Source organism: Alosa sapidissima, chromosome 11 (genome assembly GCF_018492685.1).
Source record: "Alosa sapidissima isolate fAloSap1 chromosome 11, fAloSap1.pri, whole genome shotgun sequence".
Lineage (NCBI taxonomy): Eukaryota > Metazoa > Chordata > Actinopteri > Clupeiformes > Clupeidae > Alosa > Alosa sapidissima.
Genome location: NC_055967.1, coordinates 22,330,934 through 22,351,391, shown reverse-complemented (window position 1 = coordinate 22,351,391; position 20,458 = coordinate 22,330,934). Strand labels below are relative to the sequence as shown.

At 46.3% G+C, this 20,458-nt stretch overlaps 2 protein-coding genes and 1 long non-coding RNA gene across 3 annotated transcripts in view; 2 read left to right on the top strand and 1 right to left on the bottom strand.

The window, feature by feature from the left end:
- The window catches only part of myo5c (myosin VC), a 25,590-nt gene extending 14,960 nt beyond the window's left edge, over nt 1–10,630 (top strand). Inside the window, exons 30-41 of the mRNA XM_042111086.1 lie at nt 273–366; nt 538–601; nt 1,027–1,174; nt 2,166–2,250; nt 2,573–2,671; nt 6,187–6,341; nt 6,798–6,887; nt 7,030–7,180; nt 7,380–7,668; nt 8,365–8,539; nt 8,627–8,707; nt 10,401–10,630. Of these exons, the coding sequence (XP_041967020.1) occupies nt 273–366; nt 538–601; nt 1,027–1,174; nt 2,166–2,250; nt 2,573–2,671; nt 6,187–6,341; nt 6,798–6,887; nt 7,030–7,180; nt 7,380–7,668; nt 8,365–8,539; nt 8,627–8,707; nt 10,401–10,553 (1,584 nt within the window). The 3' untranslated portion in view covers nt 10,554–10,630. The remainder of the gene's footprint in view (nt 1–272; nt 367–537; nt 602–1,026; nt 1,175–2,165; nt 2,251–2,572; nt 2,672–6,186; nt 6,342–6,797; nt 6,888–7,029; nt 7,181–7,379; nt 7,669–8,364; nt 8,540–8,626; nt 8,708–10,400) is intronic.
- Nucleotides 1–19,780, bottom strand: part of LOC121724495 — a 20,473-nt gene extending 693 nt beyond the window's left edge. The window contains exons 1-3 of the long non-coding RNA XR_006035214.1: nt 19,692–19,780; nt 18,003–18,021; nt 13,421–13,423 (exon numbers count right to left, since the gene is read on the bottom strand). This is a non-coding gene — a long non-coding RNA (uncharacterized LOC121724495). The remainder of the gene's footprint in view (nt 1–13,420; nt 13,424–18,002; nt 18,022–19,691) is intronic.
- Nucleotides 12,699–20,458, top strand: gnb5a (guanine nucleotide binding protein (G protein), beta 5a). Its single transcript, XM_042111092.1, has 11 exons — nt 12,699–13,006; nt 13,553–13,689; nt 13,883–13,924; nt 14,065–14,141; nt 14,587–14,719; nt 17,796–17,939; nt 18,144–18,235; nt 18,385–18,433; nt 18,676–18,772; nt 19,017–19,183; nt 19,514–20,458. The coding sequence occupies exons 1-11, from the start codon at nt 12,895–12,897 to the stop codon at nt 19,523–19,525; spliced, it is 1,062 nt and encodes a 353-aa protein (XP_041967026.1). The 5' UTR covers nt 12,699–12,894; the 3' UTR covers nt 19,526–20,458.

The following is a 20,458-nucleotide window of genomic DNA, read 5'->3' as shown; positions in this document are numbered from 1 at the left end:
TTCATAGCACTCAGGCAGAGGCTGTGCTGTATGGGGCCCATTTGGAGTCTACGCAACGTGCGCATGTTTGCGTAGCTTGATGCATTCACGTTCGCATAGCTTGATGCGTTCACATTCGCATAGCTTGAGGCATTCACATTTGCGTAGCTTGAGCCATTAACGTTTGCATAGCTTGATGCGCTCACCTTGATGTAGCTTGTTGCGTTCACATTCGCATAGCTTGAGGTATTCACACTAGCGTAGCTTGAAGCTTGTGTGGATGTGTGTGTCAGGTGATCCCCGAACTGAAGCAACAGGTCGGTGAGCTGCTCAGACAGAAGCAGGACTTGGAGACCCAGCAGCAGGAGGAGACCAGTCAGATGATGGGTAAACACACACACACACACACACACACACATTGGCGCACACACACTGGCACACACACATACACACACACACACACACACATATTTAAACACTCCATCAGTCTGAGTGTTTAATTCCATGCTTATGGAGCTGCAGATGCATCATGGGACATGTCCTGTCTCTCCTTTTAAGGCCGCATTGAGGAGGTGTCAACCAGACTCCAGAATGATCTTCAGGAGGAAAGCTCCCGCTGCAGGTCACTACCCCTCTTCCCTCTCTTAGCCTTTAGTGGCTCACAGGGAGCACCAGCACCTTTAGCAGTAGTAGAGGTAGCCTGGGGTGAATTACCCATCATGCTCTTGGTTTCCTGGGCCCTGCCTAGACTGTATAAATAAGTGGGCAAACCCTCAGTAACGTCACCCTTGGGTTTCTGAAGATCTGTATGAAGCTCAGAATAGGAGGCCATAGGCGTCACCATGTTCGTTATGCTAGCTGGCATAAGCCTGACATGCCTAACAGACAACTCCTAAATCACATCAGTGGTAATTCTTGGGTATAATAACGGTATTATATGTAGTAGTACCGTGTGTCTAGATATGTACAACACTACTGTGTCTATATACAGATGTGTGTGTGTGTGTGTGTGTGTGTGTGTGTGTGTGTGTGTGTGTGTGTGTGCAGGCAGTTTGAGCAGCAGCTGGAGGAGGTGCAGAGAAGGTTAGAGGAACAGCAGGAGCAGCAGGAGCAGCTGCTCAAGCAACAGCAGGCCGAGCAGGAGGCCAAGAGCAGACTCCGGCAGGAGACCTCCAGACTCACCGCAGACAACATGGTGTGTGTGTGTGTGTGTGTCTGTCTGTGTGCATACTTGCATCTGTGTGTGTGTGAACATGATGTGTGTGTATACTTGCGTGCGCGTGTGTGTGTGTGTGTGTGTGTGTGTGTACATGGTGTATGTGTGTACTTGCATTTGTGTGTGTGAGAATATGGTGTGTGTGTATACTTCCATGCGTATGTGTGAACATGGCATGTGTGTACTTCCATGAGTGTGTGTGTGAACATGGTCTGTGTTAGGGGTGTCACGATACATCGCAAAAACACACACACACACACGCTGAACTGCGGCGTCAACACTCTAACTTTAGGCTGCTGCCAAAAAAACATCAACCGACCGAAATCGAAGCCCCTTTCGCTACTCTGAAATCACCGGTGTGGAATTATTTTGTCGTTCATTCATGTCAATTAACACTAACTTACTCAACTTAGCAAGTGAAAAGATGATCTAGTTACAGTCTAAATTAATTTAAGGCAAAAATGCACATTGATAAGTAGTGCATATTCCAGGAACACTGACCTTGGGTCTCTTCGGAGTGTGCTGACACAATCAAATGATCACTCTGTGTCACTATGTTCACGTCTATGTTTAATGTTTGTTCTGTTTACAACCTCACGGTTGGAACGGTTTCAAAATAAAAAGCTGTTTCAAAATAAAAGCCCCAAAAACAGAATAGGAAAAGGCCCCAAAAACATGCATTAATAGTGATATTAAAAAAACATGCATTAATAGTGATATTAAAAAAACATGCATTACAGTAATAGTGATATTAAAAAAAGGTTGAAAATTGAATTGAATCGTGACTTCGAATCGTGATCGAAAATTAAATCGAATCGAGGATTTTGAGAAATGTGACACCCCTAGTCTGTGTGTGCATGCATGCATGCGTGTGTGTGTGTGTGTGTGTGTGTGTGTGTGCTTGCGTGTGTGTGTGTGTGTGTGTGTGTGTGTGTGTGTGACGGTGACTTTTCTGGCTTGGCTCATGTAGGGTCTGGAGGAGCAGCTGGACATGAAGGATCGACTCATAAAGAAGCTACAGGACCAGATTCGCTCACTAAATGCTCCAGACAAGGGTCAGTGCAAGGGTCACCCAACCCAACCCAGCAACGCACAGCACAGTACCTGAACAGATCTGTAGCCAACCCAGCACAACCCAACCCATATATGTACAGTACTCAACCCAGCACACCTGACTAATATCATTAGCTGACCAGATCTGTAGCCAACCCAACATACCTGACCATATATGTACCCAAACCAGCACACCTGAACAATATCATTAGCTGACCAGATCTGTAGTCAAACCAACATCATTACCTGCTTTGGGAAGCAGGTCTTACCTTCTTTGTCAGGTGTTTGTGTTGAATAACAACATTCATGAATCTCTCTCTTCAGCCAATCAGAAAGCAACACCCGCAGTGCCCAGAGAGTACCTGGGGATGCTGGAGTACCGACGGGAGGATGAGCCCAAAATCATCCAGAACCTCATTCTGGGTTAGTCAGAACATCAGAACCTCGTTCTGGGTTAACGGAGAACAGCTCTGTGTCTTTTGAACCATCTAGAATCTCATTCTATGTTAGTGGAAAAAAGTAGCCTGACATAGCCATACTCAGTTCTAGTCAGAATTTGAGTCTGATACTGCTCCATTAGGATGTGATTATGGTGCGTGTTTCAACTGATACAGGGGTCCTTCTTCTCCACAAATGCCTTAACATTGTTTTCTGGTTATTGAGCTGTCAATACCTCAATACCTACAACAGACGTGATAGCGACAGCGTTTCTGTTAGGAAGAACCGGGAAGAATTAAACAGTTTTTAATTAAATGTCACCTACAAAGACATTGTACCATACTGAAAGCTAATATTTTGTCACTAGCAACCGACATCTGTTCTCTGTCAAACACAGTTGCATTTTCAGGTCGGTTGGCTTCCGATGGCTCTGTGTCTTCAGACTGCCAATTATTTAATGCAACGTTTCGACCCTGCTGGGTCTTCTTCAGGCAAATGGTGGACACATTTGGTGAAGGGATATATATGTAGGCCTTACAATCAGCTGACATACCATGTGATGTCAACTGGTATGATTGGGTCTAAGAGCCCCACTAGTCACTCAATACTTACAGGTATTACACAAACCTATACATTTCAAAAAGGGCTTACAAAAAACAATATCCCCAAAGGAGTACATGGCATTGCTATCAACAGAAAAGAAAGTTAAAAAGAAAAAGCAATCAGTGGATAAACAGTTCCATATATACAAGCCTACCCAAACAATGAAAGGACATTACCCCCACAGTTATAAAACCTGTAAATACAGACAGTTTCTTACCAGAATATACTACTACTATAAGAACGGTTTTATATCAAATTCCTCATTAAGACCATGGGGGGGACATTGTATTTAAAAAGTGAATCCAAAAGGTTTCGCTTTGGAGCAACCTCTTGTCATGATCACCCCCTCTAGGTGGTTTATTGACCCGCTCCACCCCAATATATCTGAGGGCGCTGACATTATGTCCGGCTAGTTTAAAATGAGCAGCAACAGGACTGCGCTCATCCCCTGTTCTAATAGTGCTCCTGTGCTCACTGATCCTGGTCCGAAGCGCTCGTGTTGTTTTGCCCACATATGCTAGGCCACAAGGGCAACGAATCAAATAAATAACATGTGTGGTGCAACATGTAATGACACCACGAATGGATGACGTCTTGCCAGTATGTGGATGATTAAAAATGTTGTATTGTCTTTGTATTGATGCATTATCGCTGCATATTCTGCGCACACGGTGGAACTGACTGATCGGAAGACTTTTGACCAGCGGCCTAGGATGAAAACTATCCCCATGCAAAATAGTATTGCGATCGTAGGCTTGCGAAACAGATCGGTTTTCAGAGTCGTACCTTCTTTGTATACCTGAACGTCCAGGAAACTAATGCGATGTTTATCATATTCCAAAGTAAATTTCAAATGTTCATTACAGTACAAGAGTTGAGATACTCATGGAAACACATTAATTCATCTACTGTGCAGTCAAAAATCAGAAAAATATCATCTATAAACCGCTTGTAGAATAAGATCTTTGGGTAGAATGGATTACTCTGATGCAGCACAAATTGGTTTTCAAAGAGACCTATATATAAGCAGGCATAATTAGGAGCCATCTTACTTCCCATGGCAGTGCCTTTCTTTTGTATATAGAACTCATCTTGAAAACGAAAAAAGTTGTTGGTCAGAACTATATTAGCCAAGTCTAGTATGCACTCAATGCTGGGTTTTGGCTCAGACTGATTTAAAGAGAGAAAATACTGGAGTGCTTCAAGGCCACCGTCATGTGGAATATTTGTGTACAAACTCTGAACATCAAACGTAGCCAACAGCAAGTTGTCAGACGTAGCATCAAAGGTTTTCAGTGAATTGATAAAGTCGATTGAGTCACGTATATAGGAAGGAAGGGTGACCACTTCTGATTTAATAAAATAATCAACATAAGCAGATCCCACTAACAATAGGTCTTCCCTTCAGAGGGATGTCTAAGCCCTTGTGTATTTTAGGGAGTATGTAAATTACCGGGATCACTGGGTGTTCAACCTTAAGGAACTCAAAGACTTTTTTTTATCAAACTCGTCACTGTTAAAGTGATGTTCTAGTGATGTTTTTTCAGTTGAGTATAGGCTAGTTTTCTTTTGTCCTGCACCTGCCAGAAGGTGGGATGTGCACACTATAACTGTTTGCTGAACATCTGTGTCTTCAGAACCATCTAGAACATCATTCTTGGCTAATAGAGAACAGCTTTGTGTCTTTACAACCATTTAAAACCACTCAGTCTTTTTACAATCATCCATCTAGAACCTCATCCTGAACATGGATTTCTCCCTTACACTGGAGGGGAGTTGAATGCAAACGTTTGTTTAAGGGAAAGTAAGACTTTCCGGTCAGTTATCCAGGTGTGTTTAAGGAGCTGTACAGGTGTGTTTAAGGAGCTGTACAGGTGTGCTTAAAGAAGCCCTATGCAGGTCTGGTTATTCCTTCGCTGTTTCTGGGTTTTCGCCTGATTTGGGCTCGCATTTTTCACGACATAGCTCCCCCTGCAGCTTCGGTAGCAAATGACTGCTACGCTAAACCCTCACTAGCTAGCGAGCTAGCCATCAAGAAACCAAACTAAACACATACAGGGCTCACAATAAAACGGTCGAGCAAACACAAGAGACTATCAAACCACATTACAAAAACAAAGTTCACACAAGGGTAGGCTACTTACAATTTCAACAGCAACAAAGCCAAGTCTGAGTCCATTTTGCAGTCTTCTTAGAAACTACAATCTGACTACATTTTCGAGACGCGATTGGATAATTCCGCTGAGTCACATCCGGATTTGTTCGGGACGGGACCAGAAAGTTGCATTCGGTTTTTACGCGGAGAAGCACTAGGGGGAGACGAAGCACCCACCAAACGACCCAAAAAGTGTTGTAGAACTATCAGAACGACTCTCAACCTAGATAGATAGATAGATAGATAGATAGATAGATAGATAGATAGATAGATAGATACTTTATTGATCCCCAGGGGAAATTCAAGAAAACTTGAATTACCTTGAACCTGCATAATTAAGGTAAATTTTGCTAAAATTGTTGCATAGGGCTTCTTTAAGGAGCTGTACAGGTGTGTTTAAGGAGATATCCAGGTGTGTTTGAGGAGCTGTACAGGTGTGTTTAAGGTGCTGTACAGGTGTGTTTAAGGAGCTGTACAGGTGTGTTTAAGGAGTTATCCAGGTGTGTTTGAGGAGCTGTACAGGTGTGTTTAAAAAGCTGTACATGTGTGTTACAGTGTAGAGAAGCTCAGGCCTGTGGTTGATTTCCCTGCTTTCTGGTCTCCACACACACACACACACACACACACACACACATATACATATACATATATGCAGACCTGCATATATGTGTGTGTGTATATGTGTGTGTGTGTGTGCACGTGTGTGTAGTGCCTGCTGTAATATACATATACATATATGCAGACCTGCGTCCCAGAGGCGTGGTGGTGAACATGTTCCCAGGGCTGGCGGCTCACCTGCTCTTCATGTGCGTGCGACACGCCGACTACCTCAACGACGGGGCCAAGCTCAAATCCCTGATGCACGGCATCATCACTGGCCTCAAGAAGGTCATCATGGTGAGAGACACACACACACACACACACACACACACACACACACACCATCACCACCGGCTTCAAGTAGGTCATCAGGATGAGCTCAAGTCACAGTAGGGCCACCACACTCCAAGTTACAACCCGCTCACAAGAATACTCTTCTCTATGGAGTTACACTGCAACAACCGATATCTAACCAAGTGTTGTTAATCTTGCATTAAGAAAAACAGTTCTAGTTGGTATTGTTTTTAGTATAAAGACACTTATAAGAGTTATAACTAATAAGAGTTGTTTAAGACGTCTTATCAAGACAAGTTTGGTTAGGCGAGCAGTTTTTGCAGCGTAATTCTGATAACAGCGGTGCAATAAGACCCATTACATTTGCATTTGACACTATGCTGTTGTGTCCAGGAGGACTTTAAGGTGCTGTCCTTCTGGCTGTCTAACACCTGTGTGTGTGTGTGTGTGTGTGTCCAGGAGCATCAGGAGGACTTTGAGGCGCTGTCCTTCTGGCTGTCCAACACCTGCCACCTGCTCAACTGCCTGAAGCAATACAGCGGAGAGGAGGTGAGACGGCGCCTCCCACTGCTCACACCTGTCTTACTGTTACTGCTCTATTGGATGTGTGTGTGTGTGTGGACCTTTGTGCTGGATGGGATTGTGGTGTGTGTGTGGACTTTTGAGCTGGATGGTGTCTTTCCCCTCACAGGAGTTCATGAAGCACAACACACCCCGTCAGAACAAAAACTGCTTGACGAACTTTGACCTTTCAGAGCACAGGCAGATCTTCAGTGACCTCGCTATCCGGATCTACCACAAGTTTATTGCTGCCATGGAGACCATGGTCACCCCTCTCATTGGTACTACGCATTTCTCTGTGATCATTCTGAGTCTGGATTTTAACATGGATCAACCACTGAGACATACTTATATATATGCGTGTGTGTGTGTGTGTATGTGTGTGTGTGTGTGTGTGTCTGCGTGTGAGTGTGCGTGTGTGTGCATGTGTTTGTGTGGGTGCATGCGTATATGTGTGTGTGTGTGTGCACGTGTGTGTAGTGCCTGCTATGTTGGAGCATGAGAGCTTGCAGGGCATCTCCAGCATGAAGCCGTCGGGCCTGCGGAAGCGCTCCAACAGCGTGTACGAGGAGGCGGCCGAGGCCTGCAGCATGGCCTCCATCCTCCAGCTGCTCAGCGGTTTCCACGGCAGCATGCTGCAGCACGGCATGGACAGCGAGCTGGTCAAGCAGGCGGTCAGGCAGCTCTTCTACCTACTGGGCGCCACCTGCCTCAACACCATCCTGCTGCGCAAGGACATGTGCTCCTGCCGCAAGGGCATGCAGATCAGGTAACCGCCACAGGGGGCGCTACAGGCCTGCAGATCAGGTACAGGGGGCGCTACAGGTCTGCAGATCAGGTACAGGGGGCGCTACAGGGTAACATCACAGGGGGTACTACAGGTCTGCAGATCAGGTAACCGCCACAGGGGGTGCTACAGGCCTGCAGATCAGGTAACCACCACAGGGGGTGCTACAGGCCTGCAGATCAGGTTAACATCATAGGGGACGCTAGAGGCCTGCAGATCAGGTAACAACCACAGGGGGCACTACAGGCCTGCAGATCAGGTAACCACCACAGGGGGCGCTACAGGCCTGCAGATCAGGTTAACATCATAGGGGACGCTAGAGGCCTGCAGATCAGGTAACAACCACAAGGGGCGCTACAGGCCTGCAGATCAGGTTAACATCACAGGGGGCACTACAGGCCTGCAGATCAGGTAACCATCACAGGGGGCGCTACAGTCCTGCAGATCAGGTTAACATCACAGGGGGCACTACAGGCCTGCAGATCAGGTAACCACCACAGGGGCCGTTGGAGGTACTGAAGGTACTCAACACAGGATGTGTGTGTTGGCTTGACACAGGTGTAGAGACTTTAGTGCGGGGTGTGTGTGGCTTGACTGTGTGTGTGTGTGTGTGTGTGTGTGTGTGTGTGTGTTGATATTACCATGATGATGGTGCGTATGTGTGTTGGCCTGCCGCAGGTGTAACATCAGTTACCTGGAGGAGTGGCTGAAGGAGAAGGATCTGCAGGGATCCAGCGCCATGGAAACGCTCCGGCCTCTCTCCCAGGCTGCCTGGCTGCTCCAGGTCAACAAGACGAGCGACGAGGACGCGCGCGAGATCCGTGACAGCTGCCCCGAGCTCTCACCTGTGCAGGTAGGCACCGCACTGGGTCAGGTGAGATCCTGGCACTGAGCCGCAGGTGAAGGGAATGTCTGACCATGTGTCCTTGTCTGCCCGCAGATTGTAAAGATCCTCAACTCCTACACCCCCATTGATGACTTTGAGAAGCGGGTGGCTTCCTCGTTTGTGCGCAAGGTTCAGGTGAGGCCCAGACTGTACCTGTACACTGTATCTGAATGAGAGTGTTGTAGTGTGTGTAGACCTGCTGCTGCTGCTGCTGTTGTTGTTGTAGTGTGTGTAGACATGCTGTTGCTGCTGCTGTTGTAGTGTGTGTAGACATGCTGCTGCTGCTGCTGTTGTTGTAGTGTGTGTAGACATGCTGTTGCTGCTGCTGTTGTAGTGTGTGTAGACATGCTGTTGCTGCTGCTGTTGTAATGTGTGTAGACATGCTGCTGCTGTTGTAGTGTGTGTAGACATGCTGCTGCTGCTGCTGCTGTTGTAGTGTGTAGACATGCTGTTGCTGCTGCTGCTGTAGTGTGTGTAGACATGCTGTTGCTGATGTAGTGTGTGTAGACATGCTGCTGCTGCTGCTGCTGTTGTAGTGTGTAGACATGCTGTTGCTGCTGCTGCTGTAGTGTGTGTAGACATGCTGTTGCTGATGTAGTGTGTGTAGACATGCTGCTGCTGTTGAAGTGTGTGTAGACATGCTGCTGCTGCTGCTGTAGTGTGTGTAGACATGCTGCTGCTGTTGTGCTGTTGTAGTGTGTGTAGACATGCTGCTGCTGTAGTGTGTGTAGACATGCTGCTGCTGTTGTAGTGTGTGTAGACATGCTGCTGCTGCTGCTGTTGTAGTGTGTGTAGACATGCTGTTGCTGTTGTAGTGTGTGTAGACATGCTGCTGCTGCTGTTGTAGTGTGTGTAGACATGCTGTTGTAGTGTGTGTAGACATGCTGTTGTAGTGTGTGTAGACATGCTGCTGCTGCTGCTGTTGTAGTGTGTGTAGACATGTTGCTGCTGTAGTGTGTGTAGACATGCTGCTGCTGCTGTAGTGTGTGTAGACATGCTGTTGCTGCTGCTGCTGCTGTAGTGTGTGTGGACATGCTGCTGCTGCTGCTGTAGTGTGTGTAGACATGCTGTTGCTGCTGCTGCTGCTGCTGTAGTGTGTGTAGACATGCTGTTGCTGCTGCTGCTGTAGTGTGTGTAGACATGCTGTTGCTGCTGCTGCTGCTGCTGTAGTGTGTGTAGACATGCTGTTGCTGTTGTAGTGTGTGTAGACATGCTGCTGCTGCTGTTGTAGTGTGTGTAGACATGCTGTTGTAGTGTGTGTAGACATGCTGTTGTAGTGTGTGTAGACATGCTGCTGCTGCTGCTGTTGTAGTGTGTGTAGACATGTTGCTGCTGTAGTGTGTGTAGACATGCTGCTGCTGCTGTAGTGTGTGTAGACATGCTGTTGCTGCTGCTGCTGCTGTAGTGTGTGTGGACATGCTGCTGCTGCTGCTGTAGTGTGTGTAGACATGCTGTTGCTGCTGCTGCTGCTGCTGTAGTGTGTGTAGACATGCTGTTGCTGCTGCTGCTGTAGTGTGTGTAGACATGCTGTTGCTGCTGCTGCTGCTGCTGTAGTGTGTGTAGACATGCTGCTGTTGTTGTAGTGTGTGTAGACATGCTGCTGCTGCTGTTGTAGTGTGTGTAGACATGCTGCTGCTGCTGTAGTGTGTGTAGACATGCTGTTGCTGATGTAGTGTGTGTAGACATGCTGTTGCTGATGTAGTGTGTGTGTAGACATGCTGCTGCTGCTGCTGCTGTTGTAGTGTGTGTAGACATGCTGCTGCTGCTGTTGTGCTGTTGGAACGGTCCTGTGTGTGACGGAACCCTTTCTCTCTCTCCCTGGCTGCAGGCGCTGCTGCAGGAGCGCGAGGGGTCATCTCAGCTCATGGTGGACACACAGTATCGCTTCCAGGTCACCTTCCCCTTCTGCGCCTCCGCTCAGGCACTGGAGCTGCTACAGGTCCCCTCCAGTCTGCGCCTCTCTTTCCTCACCCGCATCTGAACAACACACACACACACACACACACACACACACACACACACACACACACACACAAACACACAGAGGCGTAGCACAAGATCCTGGACCCTATGCATAGGCAGTCCTGATGGGGCCCCCATGCCCCCCCCCCCCCCCCTCATGCATATATTCCAGACTTTTCAAGGGCCCTCCCTCCCCTTGGGGCCCGAGTAATCAGTACTGGTTTTACCCCCAGTCCGACGCCTCTGCATATACATACACCAGTGGTCCCCAAACTTTTTCTTTAGAGGGCTAGCTCTTTAGCTCTTTAGTTCACTATGCCTGGTTGTAAGAGAGGGCTGGAGACTCGGAGTATGTCTAACTGGAGTATGTCAGTAACTGTATCGTAAAAGCACCAGAAGCACCTTTCATTCGAAATAACAACAATGAACTTTACATTTTTCAGTAGCCATAGGTGTGTAGATTTGAACAAAATCTGGTTTGGTTCTTACCGGGGCTTTTACTGCCTGCAATATCCGATTTTGTTTACTACACTCAGAGTTTAGTGCTGGACTGGTGGGTGCCTATTTCCACCCTTTCATACGGCACATCAACGGTTAGACTGAGAATTCTCGTCGCAAATCAGAATTCCACTGAAGCTCTAAGCGGATTTGTACACGCAGATTTACAACACTGCTTACAGCTCTTCGAGTCAAGGTAAATGTAAATGCCGTCTTGGTTTGTATAGAAATGAATATTAAGTGACACATACACATACACGGGTGGAAATGGGGGACGGGCGGTAATAGGTGACGTTCCGATAAATAGCTTAGTGCTGTGAAGAACTGAAGTCTAGAAACGAAGGAGTGCGTGCACATCACAAGAGTGCAGGTGTTGGACCAAAAAAGTAACTGAGAAGAAATAATAAAGGTCCGCACACTGATTACATAAAGCTCTCAAACGTGGATTTACTTATATTTTACATTATTTGTCAAACCCCTTTTAGCTATTTTGTATCACCATCCACTCTATTGGACCCAATGGGGTTCTGCCACAATGATTTCCAAGTGTACACAGTTTCTGCCCAGCCTCGCCACAGTCATCAATTCAGTGCTCTGCCATGGGTGTTTAACATAAATCCATGTTTGGGAGCTTTAATCACTGTGCAGACCTTAATTATTTCTTCCCAAGAACAAGTCTACCTTAGTTACATTCAAAAGCCTATGATTATTAGATTGCAAATTACATTTAACCATAGGCTATTGCAATCTAATACTAGGGCCGTAGTTTGGGGACCACTCACACACACACAAACACACACACACACACGCACCTGCATCTGAACAGCACACCTCTCACAAAATACCCCTCAACACCACCCCCTCTCCCTTAACTCTACCCCCTATCCATCAATACCCCTCAACACCACCCTCTCTCCCTTAACACTCCCGCCTGTCCATCAATAACCCCCCTCCCACAGACACACACACACACACACACAAAACATCCCCTGCCACTGATTCCTCCAGTCTGAAGTCTGTTGTCCCCTTAGTTCCTCCATCTTGAGTGGCCAAGTGCCTTTATCATTTATCACACGTCCCACCAAGACCAGAGATGTTCAGGAGAGCTGCTCTAGGTGTCACTCTAGGATGCTAATGATATTTCACACGGTTGTGCACTAGTCTTGAGTTTAGTGTAAAAACATATTTCTGAGAAACTGGGTCATCAACTTTAAGTGAGAGACCATATGAAGCACGTTTTATTCATGTAGTGTTCTGATTCTAAAAAAAATAATAATAAAATATTTGTTTTGCATTTTAAATGTTTGTGTCAGAGTGAATGTTTCAAATCCCAACCATTGCTAGATGTCCATGTTTTCCCTTAGGCCTACATACTGTAGTTAATGGACCTCCTCTCTCAGAAAAAAACTCTGCTCTTCAGGGGAGAAAGTGATGATAAATCCTCTTAACATATCAGCCCATCAGGGTGCATTACTAAGATCTCAGCCAAGCGCTGTGCATTATAAGGCATTTGGAGAATTGATTCCTCTCCGTGTGTAGCCTATGCTACAGAGGTTTGTTAAGAGTAGCGTTCAAAATCACTTTTACTGCCACCGGTGATTTTCTGTTAAGAGCGTTCTGCGTGTCCCACCGGAAGAGTCATTAGGGCGGCCATTAGAAGTAGCTGCTCAGAGTCAGGACGGACAGCACGAACAGGCTCGACAGCCGCGTCTGTGCTGGATGCTGCGAGCATCCTCCTCCTCGTGACGTCAGCACGCAGCATCAGCTGGGAGTCCGCTGTCGGCGAGTCTTTTCCAGGCTGCACACAGATTTAGGAATAATTCGCCTCGCCACACAGTAGTTAGCCGCAAACGCTCGAGAAGATGGCTGCTCAGGAACTGCAGCCCAACGAGACGCTGGCGACGCTGAAGTCGGAGTCGGATAACTTGAAGACGAAACTCGAGGAGGAGAGGGCGAAGCTACACGATGTCGAACGTGAGTGAGACAAGAGGGCCTGGCAAAATAACATCTTGTACCAGATCGACATTAATTTAGAAGACTATCTGATTACTTCCTCTTGCCAAAGTGATGTTTACTAATGATACCCACATTTCTATGGAGATTTAAAAATGGCAACGAAGTCATTTCTCACAAAACATGTTCTCCCATCGACATGACAAAACATCAGCTAGGCTTAGAGCTTTATGCTGTTATAGCCGCACCATAATTAATTTATATTTTCCGAACCGTATTTGTTCCACTTCAGCAGGTAACAAGGACACATAACGAGATTCTGCCCAGGAATGAAATATAGGCTACGACACTTTAACGAGGCGGTGGGGTGATGGGTTTAATGTGATTTTTCAATGTTGTTGTTCCTGAGAAAGAGAGACGTGTGGATGTAAGCACACCCTTGTTGTTGTATCGTGATCGTTTGTTAAGTTCTGTATCTCGACAAGTATGAGTGCAACACCGTCCGTGGAGCGCAGCCTATTTGTGTTTGCACTAACACCAGGATGTGTCTCCTCTCGCGGCCTCCAGTGCACCAGGTGGCGGAGAAGATGGAGGCGCTGGGGCAGTTCGTCATGAAGACCAGGAGAACTCTGAAGGGTCACGGGAATAAAGTCCTGTGTATGGACTGGTGTAAAGACAAGAGGAGGATCGTGAGTTCGTCTCAGGTGAGGTGAAGACTATGCTACATGGCGTAGCCGAGCACAGTCCCTGCCTCTGGCCCGCTCGCGCCCGCTGTCTCTGTCCGTGGTGCTGATGTGAAACGCACACATCCGCACGCACGCACTGTAAGAACATTACAGACGGTCCCGTTTCTTTACTGACACTGACAGCAAGACTTATCTCCTCTCTCTCTCATAGGACGGGAAAGTAATTGTTTGGGATGCATTCACCACCAACAAGGTAAGCCAGAAAAATAAAGTGACCACTTGTTCACTGTTTGTATTCCATTTTAAATGTCCTTGTAATTGTATGATTGTAAATTGTGTGTGTGTGTGTGTGTGTGTGTGTGTGTGTGTGTGTGTGCGCGCATGTGTGTGTAGGAGCATGCTGTGACGATGCCCTGCACGTGGGTGATGGCCTGTGCCTATGCTCCGTCCGGGTGTGCAGTGGCATGTGGGTAAGTGGCTCCTCTTTCCTCTCTGCTCTTGACAGCTGCTGGACACCCCAGCTGCAGTCACTGCCCTTCATCTAGTGACCACTCACATTCAGGGGGCGTCGGAGTGGGGGTAAAACCACTACTGATTATAGGGGCCCAAGGGGAGAGAGGGCCCTTGAAAAGTCTGGAATATATTTTATTTTAGCTGGGTTGAGGAACATGGGGGCCCATCAGGACTGCCTATGCAGGGGCCCAGGATCTTGTGCTACGCCCCTGCTCACATCATCACTAACTGGCCAGTGGCCACTAACATAAGAACCAATCCTCCATGAGATTTTGGTCAGAGAACTGCTTATCAGTTCCAATCTAGCTGGGTGCATGTTGGTAATTTCTTTGGTCAGTATAACTCTAACCCTAACCCTGTGCTTGTGTTTGTGTTTTTGTTGGTTGGATGTGGCGTGTCCAGTGGTCTGGATAATAAGTGCTCAGTGTATCCACTGTCCCTGGACAAGAACGAAAACCTGGCGGCCAAGAAGAAGTCTGTGGCGATGCACACCAACTACCTGTCCGCCTGCAGCTTCACCAACTCAGACATGCAGGTGAGGGAACACACACCTCAACACACACACACCTCGACACACACACACCTCAACACACACACACACACACACATCAGCAAGCGCACCAACTACCTATCCGCCTGCAGTTTTATCAACTCAGACACGCAGATGAGCGAACCAAGGCTTTGAACCGGTTCACGGAACGAAAACGAAAACCAGAAACTTTTAATGTTTTGCTGGGAACAGAAACGAAACCAGAAACTTTAAAAAATTTTATGTTTCGGAACAGAATCGTTTATCTAAAATAATGGTAACCGGTTAATACCATTGTTTTTTTCATTCTTTGACAAGATTTCTGTGCAATATGACTTGGTGAGGTTTACTTCTGGTCATTCACTCATCAGGTGAAATGAAGGCCGCCAGCAAGTAGCCTAATCAAGATTGTATGCCCAAGCTGTTCTCTGTCTCTCAAGCTCAATCATAAGAGTAAATATTGTATGAAGTATCTCTCAAATGTTTGGTTTTAAATCCAAACTCTATCTATTTAGATTTCCAATGCATTGTTATAAAAATCTGCTGGGTCATGATGTAATGTACATAATGTAGCCTATAGTGCTTTTCTGTTGTTTGATGACAGGATAGAGACTTTTAAGAGACGTTTAAGGAAAACGATATAGACTAACGATATAATTCAAATATAAAGTCCTAATGATCAGCCTACTTATTTGTATGTCCCGCAGCTGACATGGAACCTTATTATTAACCGGTTCGGGAACTTTATTTTTTTGTTCTAACCGGTTCAGAAACGTCAATGTTAGGGTTGAACCGAAAACCGGAAACGCAACTTAACCTGTGTATCTGCCAACAACTTAACCTGTCTGCTAACTTTTATAGTGATCCTAGTCAAACACCCAGTGTACAGCAGCACTCTTAATGGAGATTCTTGAAGCAGCCCAGTTTGTGCACGCACACATTTCCTTTCAGGGCCAAAATGCTCAACCAGTAGGGCCCAATAGTCCCGATAAAGCAGTTAACACCCAAGTGGAGTAGTTAACACCCGAACAGAGCTTCAGAGAAGCCCAGTAGGGCTGTATTGCCCGAGATAGAGCCGTTACACTCTCAGAAATGATGCCCGTTCTTGTGTGTAGAATGTCCGTTCTTGTCTATTCTGTGTAGAATGACAGGGTGACTACTTTACAGAATCCCCGTTTATCCAGCTAAGGACAGCACCAGTACTACAAAGAACAGTAGTACTGATCCCGAAGAGTGCTCTGTGAACTGGGTAGTGAGCATTTGATCAGTTAGCAGAAAGCATCTGAGAAAAGTTTGGTCTTAAGTCTAGATTTGAAACTGGCTACAGTTGGGTTAGCTTCCAAAAGTTGTTTTCAGACCTGAAGTGCATAGCAACTAAAGCTGCTTCACCATGTTTAGTTCCAACAGCAGATTTTACTAACAAATATTTTTCCTGAGACCTGAGAGGTCTGGAAGGTGTGTACTACTGAAGCATGTCTGCTAAGAGAGTAAGTAATTTGGTCCCGTTCCATTTAGTGATTTTTAAACAAGCAGTGCACTTTAAAGTCAATTCTGTGACTTACTGGAAGCCAATGCAAGTATTGGAGTAATGTGGTCAGTTCTTTTAGTTTTTTTGTGAGGTAAGGCCTTCGTGGTCTCGAAGACATTTTGTGTGTATTAATTATTCATAGGCTGAGACAGCTCCTCCCCTTTTGAAGCAGTCAGTCACATGAATAGCTGCAGCCACATCGCCTTGGTCTATTTATAGCCTTAATCTGAGACTGTATGCCACCATAACACGCACGCACACACACACGCGCGCACACACACACACACACAGACACACGCGCGCGCACACACACACACACAGACACACAGACACACACACACACACACACACACACACACACACACACACACACACACGTTGAGGGGGAACAGCTTTTGTGACATTGTTAAATCTAGCAGGGGAGGAGAGCGGCAGAGAGCAGAATCTGAGCATAGTTGGTAAATCCCTCAACTCATCTGGCAGAACACAGCGTTACCTCCACAACACACACACACACACACACACACACAGAACAGAGCGTTACCACCACCACCACAACACACACACACACAAACAGAACACAGCGTTACCACCACAACACACACACACAAACAGAACTCAGTGTTACCACCCCTTCTAAACAACACGCGCACACATACACACACACACACACACACACACACACACACACACACACACACACACAAACACGAACAGCACACAGCGTTACCACCCTTTCTAAACACGTGTAGTGTGTGTGTGTGTGTGTGTGTGGTCGTAGTGTAATCACCCCTTCTTGAATTTCCCCTGGGGATCAATAAAGTATCTATCTATCTATCTATCTATCTATCTATCTAAACAACACACACACACAAACAGAAGTCAGCATTACCACCCCTTCTAAGCAGCGCACACACACACACACACACACGAACACACGAACAGAACCTGTTTACGCGTTACCACCCCTTCTAAACAACGTTCTTAGTGTTATAAACACTGCTGGTTACAGTGTGTGTGTGGTCAAAGTGTCAAAAACGCTGCTGGTTAGTGTGTGTGTGTGGTCAAAGTGTCAAAAACGCTGCTGGTTAGTGTGTGTGTGTGGTAGTAGTGTAAAAAACGCTGCTGGTTAGTGTGTGTGTGTGTGTGGTCGAAGTGTCATAAATGCTGCTGGTAGTGTGTGTGTGGTAGTGTAAAGAACGCTGCTGGTTAGTGTGTGTGTGTGGTCGTAGTGTAAAAAACGCTGCTGGTTAGTGTGTGTGTGTGTGTGGTCGTAGTGTAGTAAATGCTGCTGGTTAGTGCGTGTGTGTGTAATAAATGATGCTGGTTACAGTGTGTGTGTGTGTGTGTGTGTGTGTGTGTGTGTGTAGTCGTAGTATAATAAATGATGTTGGTTACTGTGTGTGTGTGGTCGTAGGGTAATAAACGCTGCTGGTTAGTGTGTGTGTGTGTGTGTGTATGTATGTGTGTGTGTGGTCTTAGTGTAATAAATGATGCTGGTTACAGTGTGTGTGTGTGTGGTCATAGTGTAATAAACGCTGCTGGTGTTCCCAGATCCTGACGTCAAGCGGAGACGGAACGTGCGCTCTGTGGGATGTGGAGAGCGGGCAGCTCCTGCAGAGTTTCCATGGACACGCCGCGGATGTGCTCTGTCTGGACCTGGCGCCGTCGGAGACGGGAAACACCTTTGTCTCCGGGGTAGGACACCCAACACGCATGACTGTCCTCTACTTACACTCTCATGCAGTCATACATACTCACACACACACACACACACACACTCACTGTCTTATACACGACATGTATGCACACATACATATTTGCCATCACGCACACGCCATAACAACGCCGATGCTGCTCTGTGTGTGTGTGTGTGTGTGTGTGTGTGTGTGTCATGTCCAGGGCTGTGATAAGAAGGCCATTGTGTGGGACATGAGGTCAGGCCAGTGCATCCAGTCCTTTGAAACCCATGAATCAGACATCAACAGTGTGAGGTGAGCGCTTCCTGGTTCCGTCATAGACACCTCAGCTGGCCTCTCTGGGCTAGACGCGTCTTTAGTCACCTGTTAGACACAGTCAAAGGTTCTGACGCTCTGGAGAGATGTGACCGATCTCTGTGTGCTTCCTCCCTCTGCGACCGCAGGTACTACCCCAGTGGAGATGCCTTCGCTTCGGGGTCTGATGACGCTACGGTAAGTAGCCTTTTTGTTCCAAGGTGTTCATTTTGCCTGACTTATGGCTAACTTATGGCTGACCTCTGGCTCACCTCTTGCTCACCTCTGGCTAAGTTCTTGTAGCTCAGCTGGCAGAGTTGATCTTTGCTTTGATTCCGGGCCAGCTACAGTACGTACTGAAATAGCAGACGCCTGTAGGACTGCCAGTGGCTTCAGCTGTTCTGTTTATGCATCTCCCTCTCTGTTGTCTGTGGTTCCAGTGCCGACTCTATGACCTGAGGGCCGACAGAGAGGTGGCCATTTACTCCAAAGACAGCATCATCTTCGGAGCCTCCAGTGTCGACTTCTCTCTTAGTGGTAAGAGCTCAATGTGACAAATAGTGCATACCAACACAATGCAGTAGGCTACTAGTACTACTAGTATGTCAACGCTAGTCAGCCATTTATTATGTTAATTATGCTATAATTCATTTAGCTTTTGATTGTTAGTACTACTGTATAAATATAAGATATGTGTAACTGAGATAAGAAAACAAAGCTTGTATCAGTTCTAATTATTTGCCATGTAATTGTTAACATGTAAGTGTGTGGCTATGCACAGGCCGGTTGCTGTTTGGTGGCTACAACGACTACACTATCAACGTGTGGGATGTGCTGAAAGGAACACGCGTGTCCATCCTGTTTGGCCACGAGAACAGGGTCAGCACCCTGCGCGTCTCTCCAGACGGGACCGCGTTCTGCACCGGATCCTGGGACCACACCCTACGGGTAAGAACAATAAGACCAGTCCGTACACACCCTACGGGTAAGAACAATAAGACCAGTCCGTACACACCCTATGGGTGAGAACAATAAGACCAGGCTGTACACGTTTCTTGGTGTTTTATGCCCCCAACGTTGTCTTCAAGGCAGCCCTGCCTGGAAGGCGCTATGGTTAGGCTCTCTAGGATGGAGATAAGCTTGTCTGTGGGGTTATACTACATGGGTATTTGGCATGGAAAGTGAGAGACTCATTCAAGGAAGTTTCAAATACAATGATGAAGTAATGATTTTCCTGCTGTTGATTTTAATTTTGTGTGTTTTTTGTTTGATTTGCAGATCTGGGCCTGAGTATGTTTGTGTCAGATGCTTTATCACTGTGTGTGTGTGTGTCATGGAGAAGACTCAACTACCACTCCCGGCGACATTGTCAGAACACAGTTCATTTGGACATGGAGAAATAGATCGATCAGTAGAACTGCAGAGGACTTTCCTATGGGACAGATACAGCTCAGACCACACACACACACACACACAGATACAGCTCAGATAAGTTGCAAGACTGTCATGAGGAGCCTGATGGGGATTTGCAATTTTAGTCACAGGAACCAGACTTTCTGATCTGAAATGCCATGAGTCCTACTGATGATGTGTACATGGGCCAATATAGAAGTACTGTTAGTATACTGTAAATGGATTCATTTATTTGGCCCTACCTTATAAATGCAGCATAGTGAAATGTTATGGTGATGTAATGTTGTCAGTCCTCTCCCTACAGCACAGTTTAAATAGTTACTGGCAGGACAGTTGAAAACGAATGCATAGCCCAGAGATATTGCATGAAGTCGGACATTTACGGAGTGAGATTAGTGCCCAACAGTACAGTAGGTACATTGCTTTATTTATTGCTGTCCTCCAGGATGTCTCTGTTTCCACTAGGGACTCTGGCTAACTTAAATCATGATATCTATGTTTGCTATTACAGTATGTGAGACTGTAGAAAAACACATTTTAATTATTATAGCCTACACACAATTTTTTGATCACTTCGATATAAAATATGGGAACACTAGCATAGCACAATAACATTGCAAAGAGGAGATATTGTTTCAGTTGTGTTATTACAGGCCTACTCCTACTGCTGTAATAACTGTTGTATTGTAGTTGAATATATCCAATGTGTTTAATGGTTGTAGTAGCCTACTACTGATTTACAGAATGTTGTCCTTGATCATATGGAAATAGAATTGTAAAATACTGCGAATAAAGCTCTTTTAAAGATTA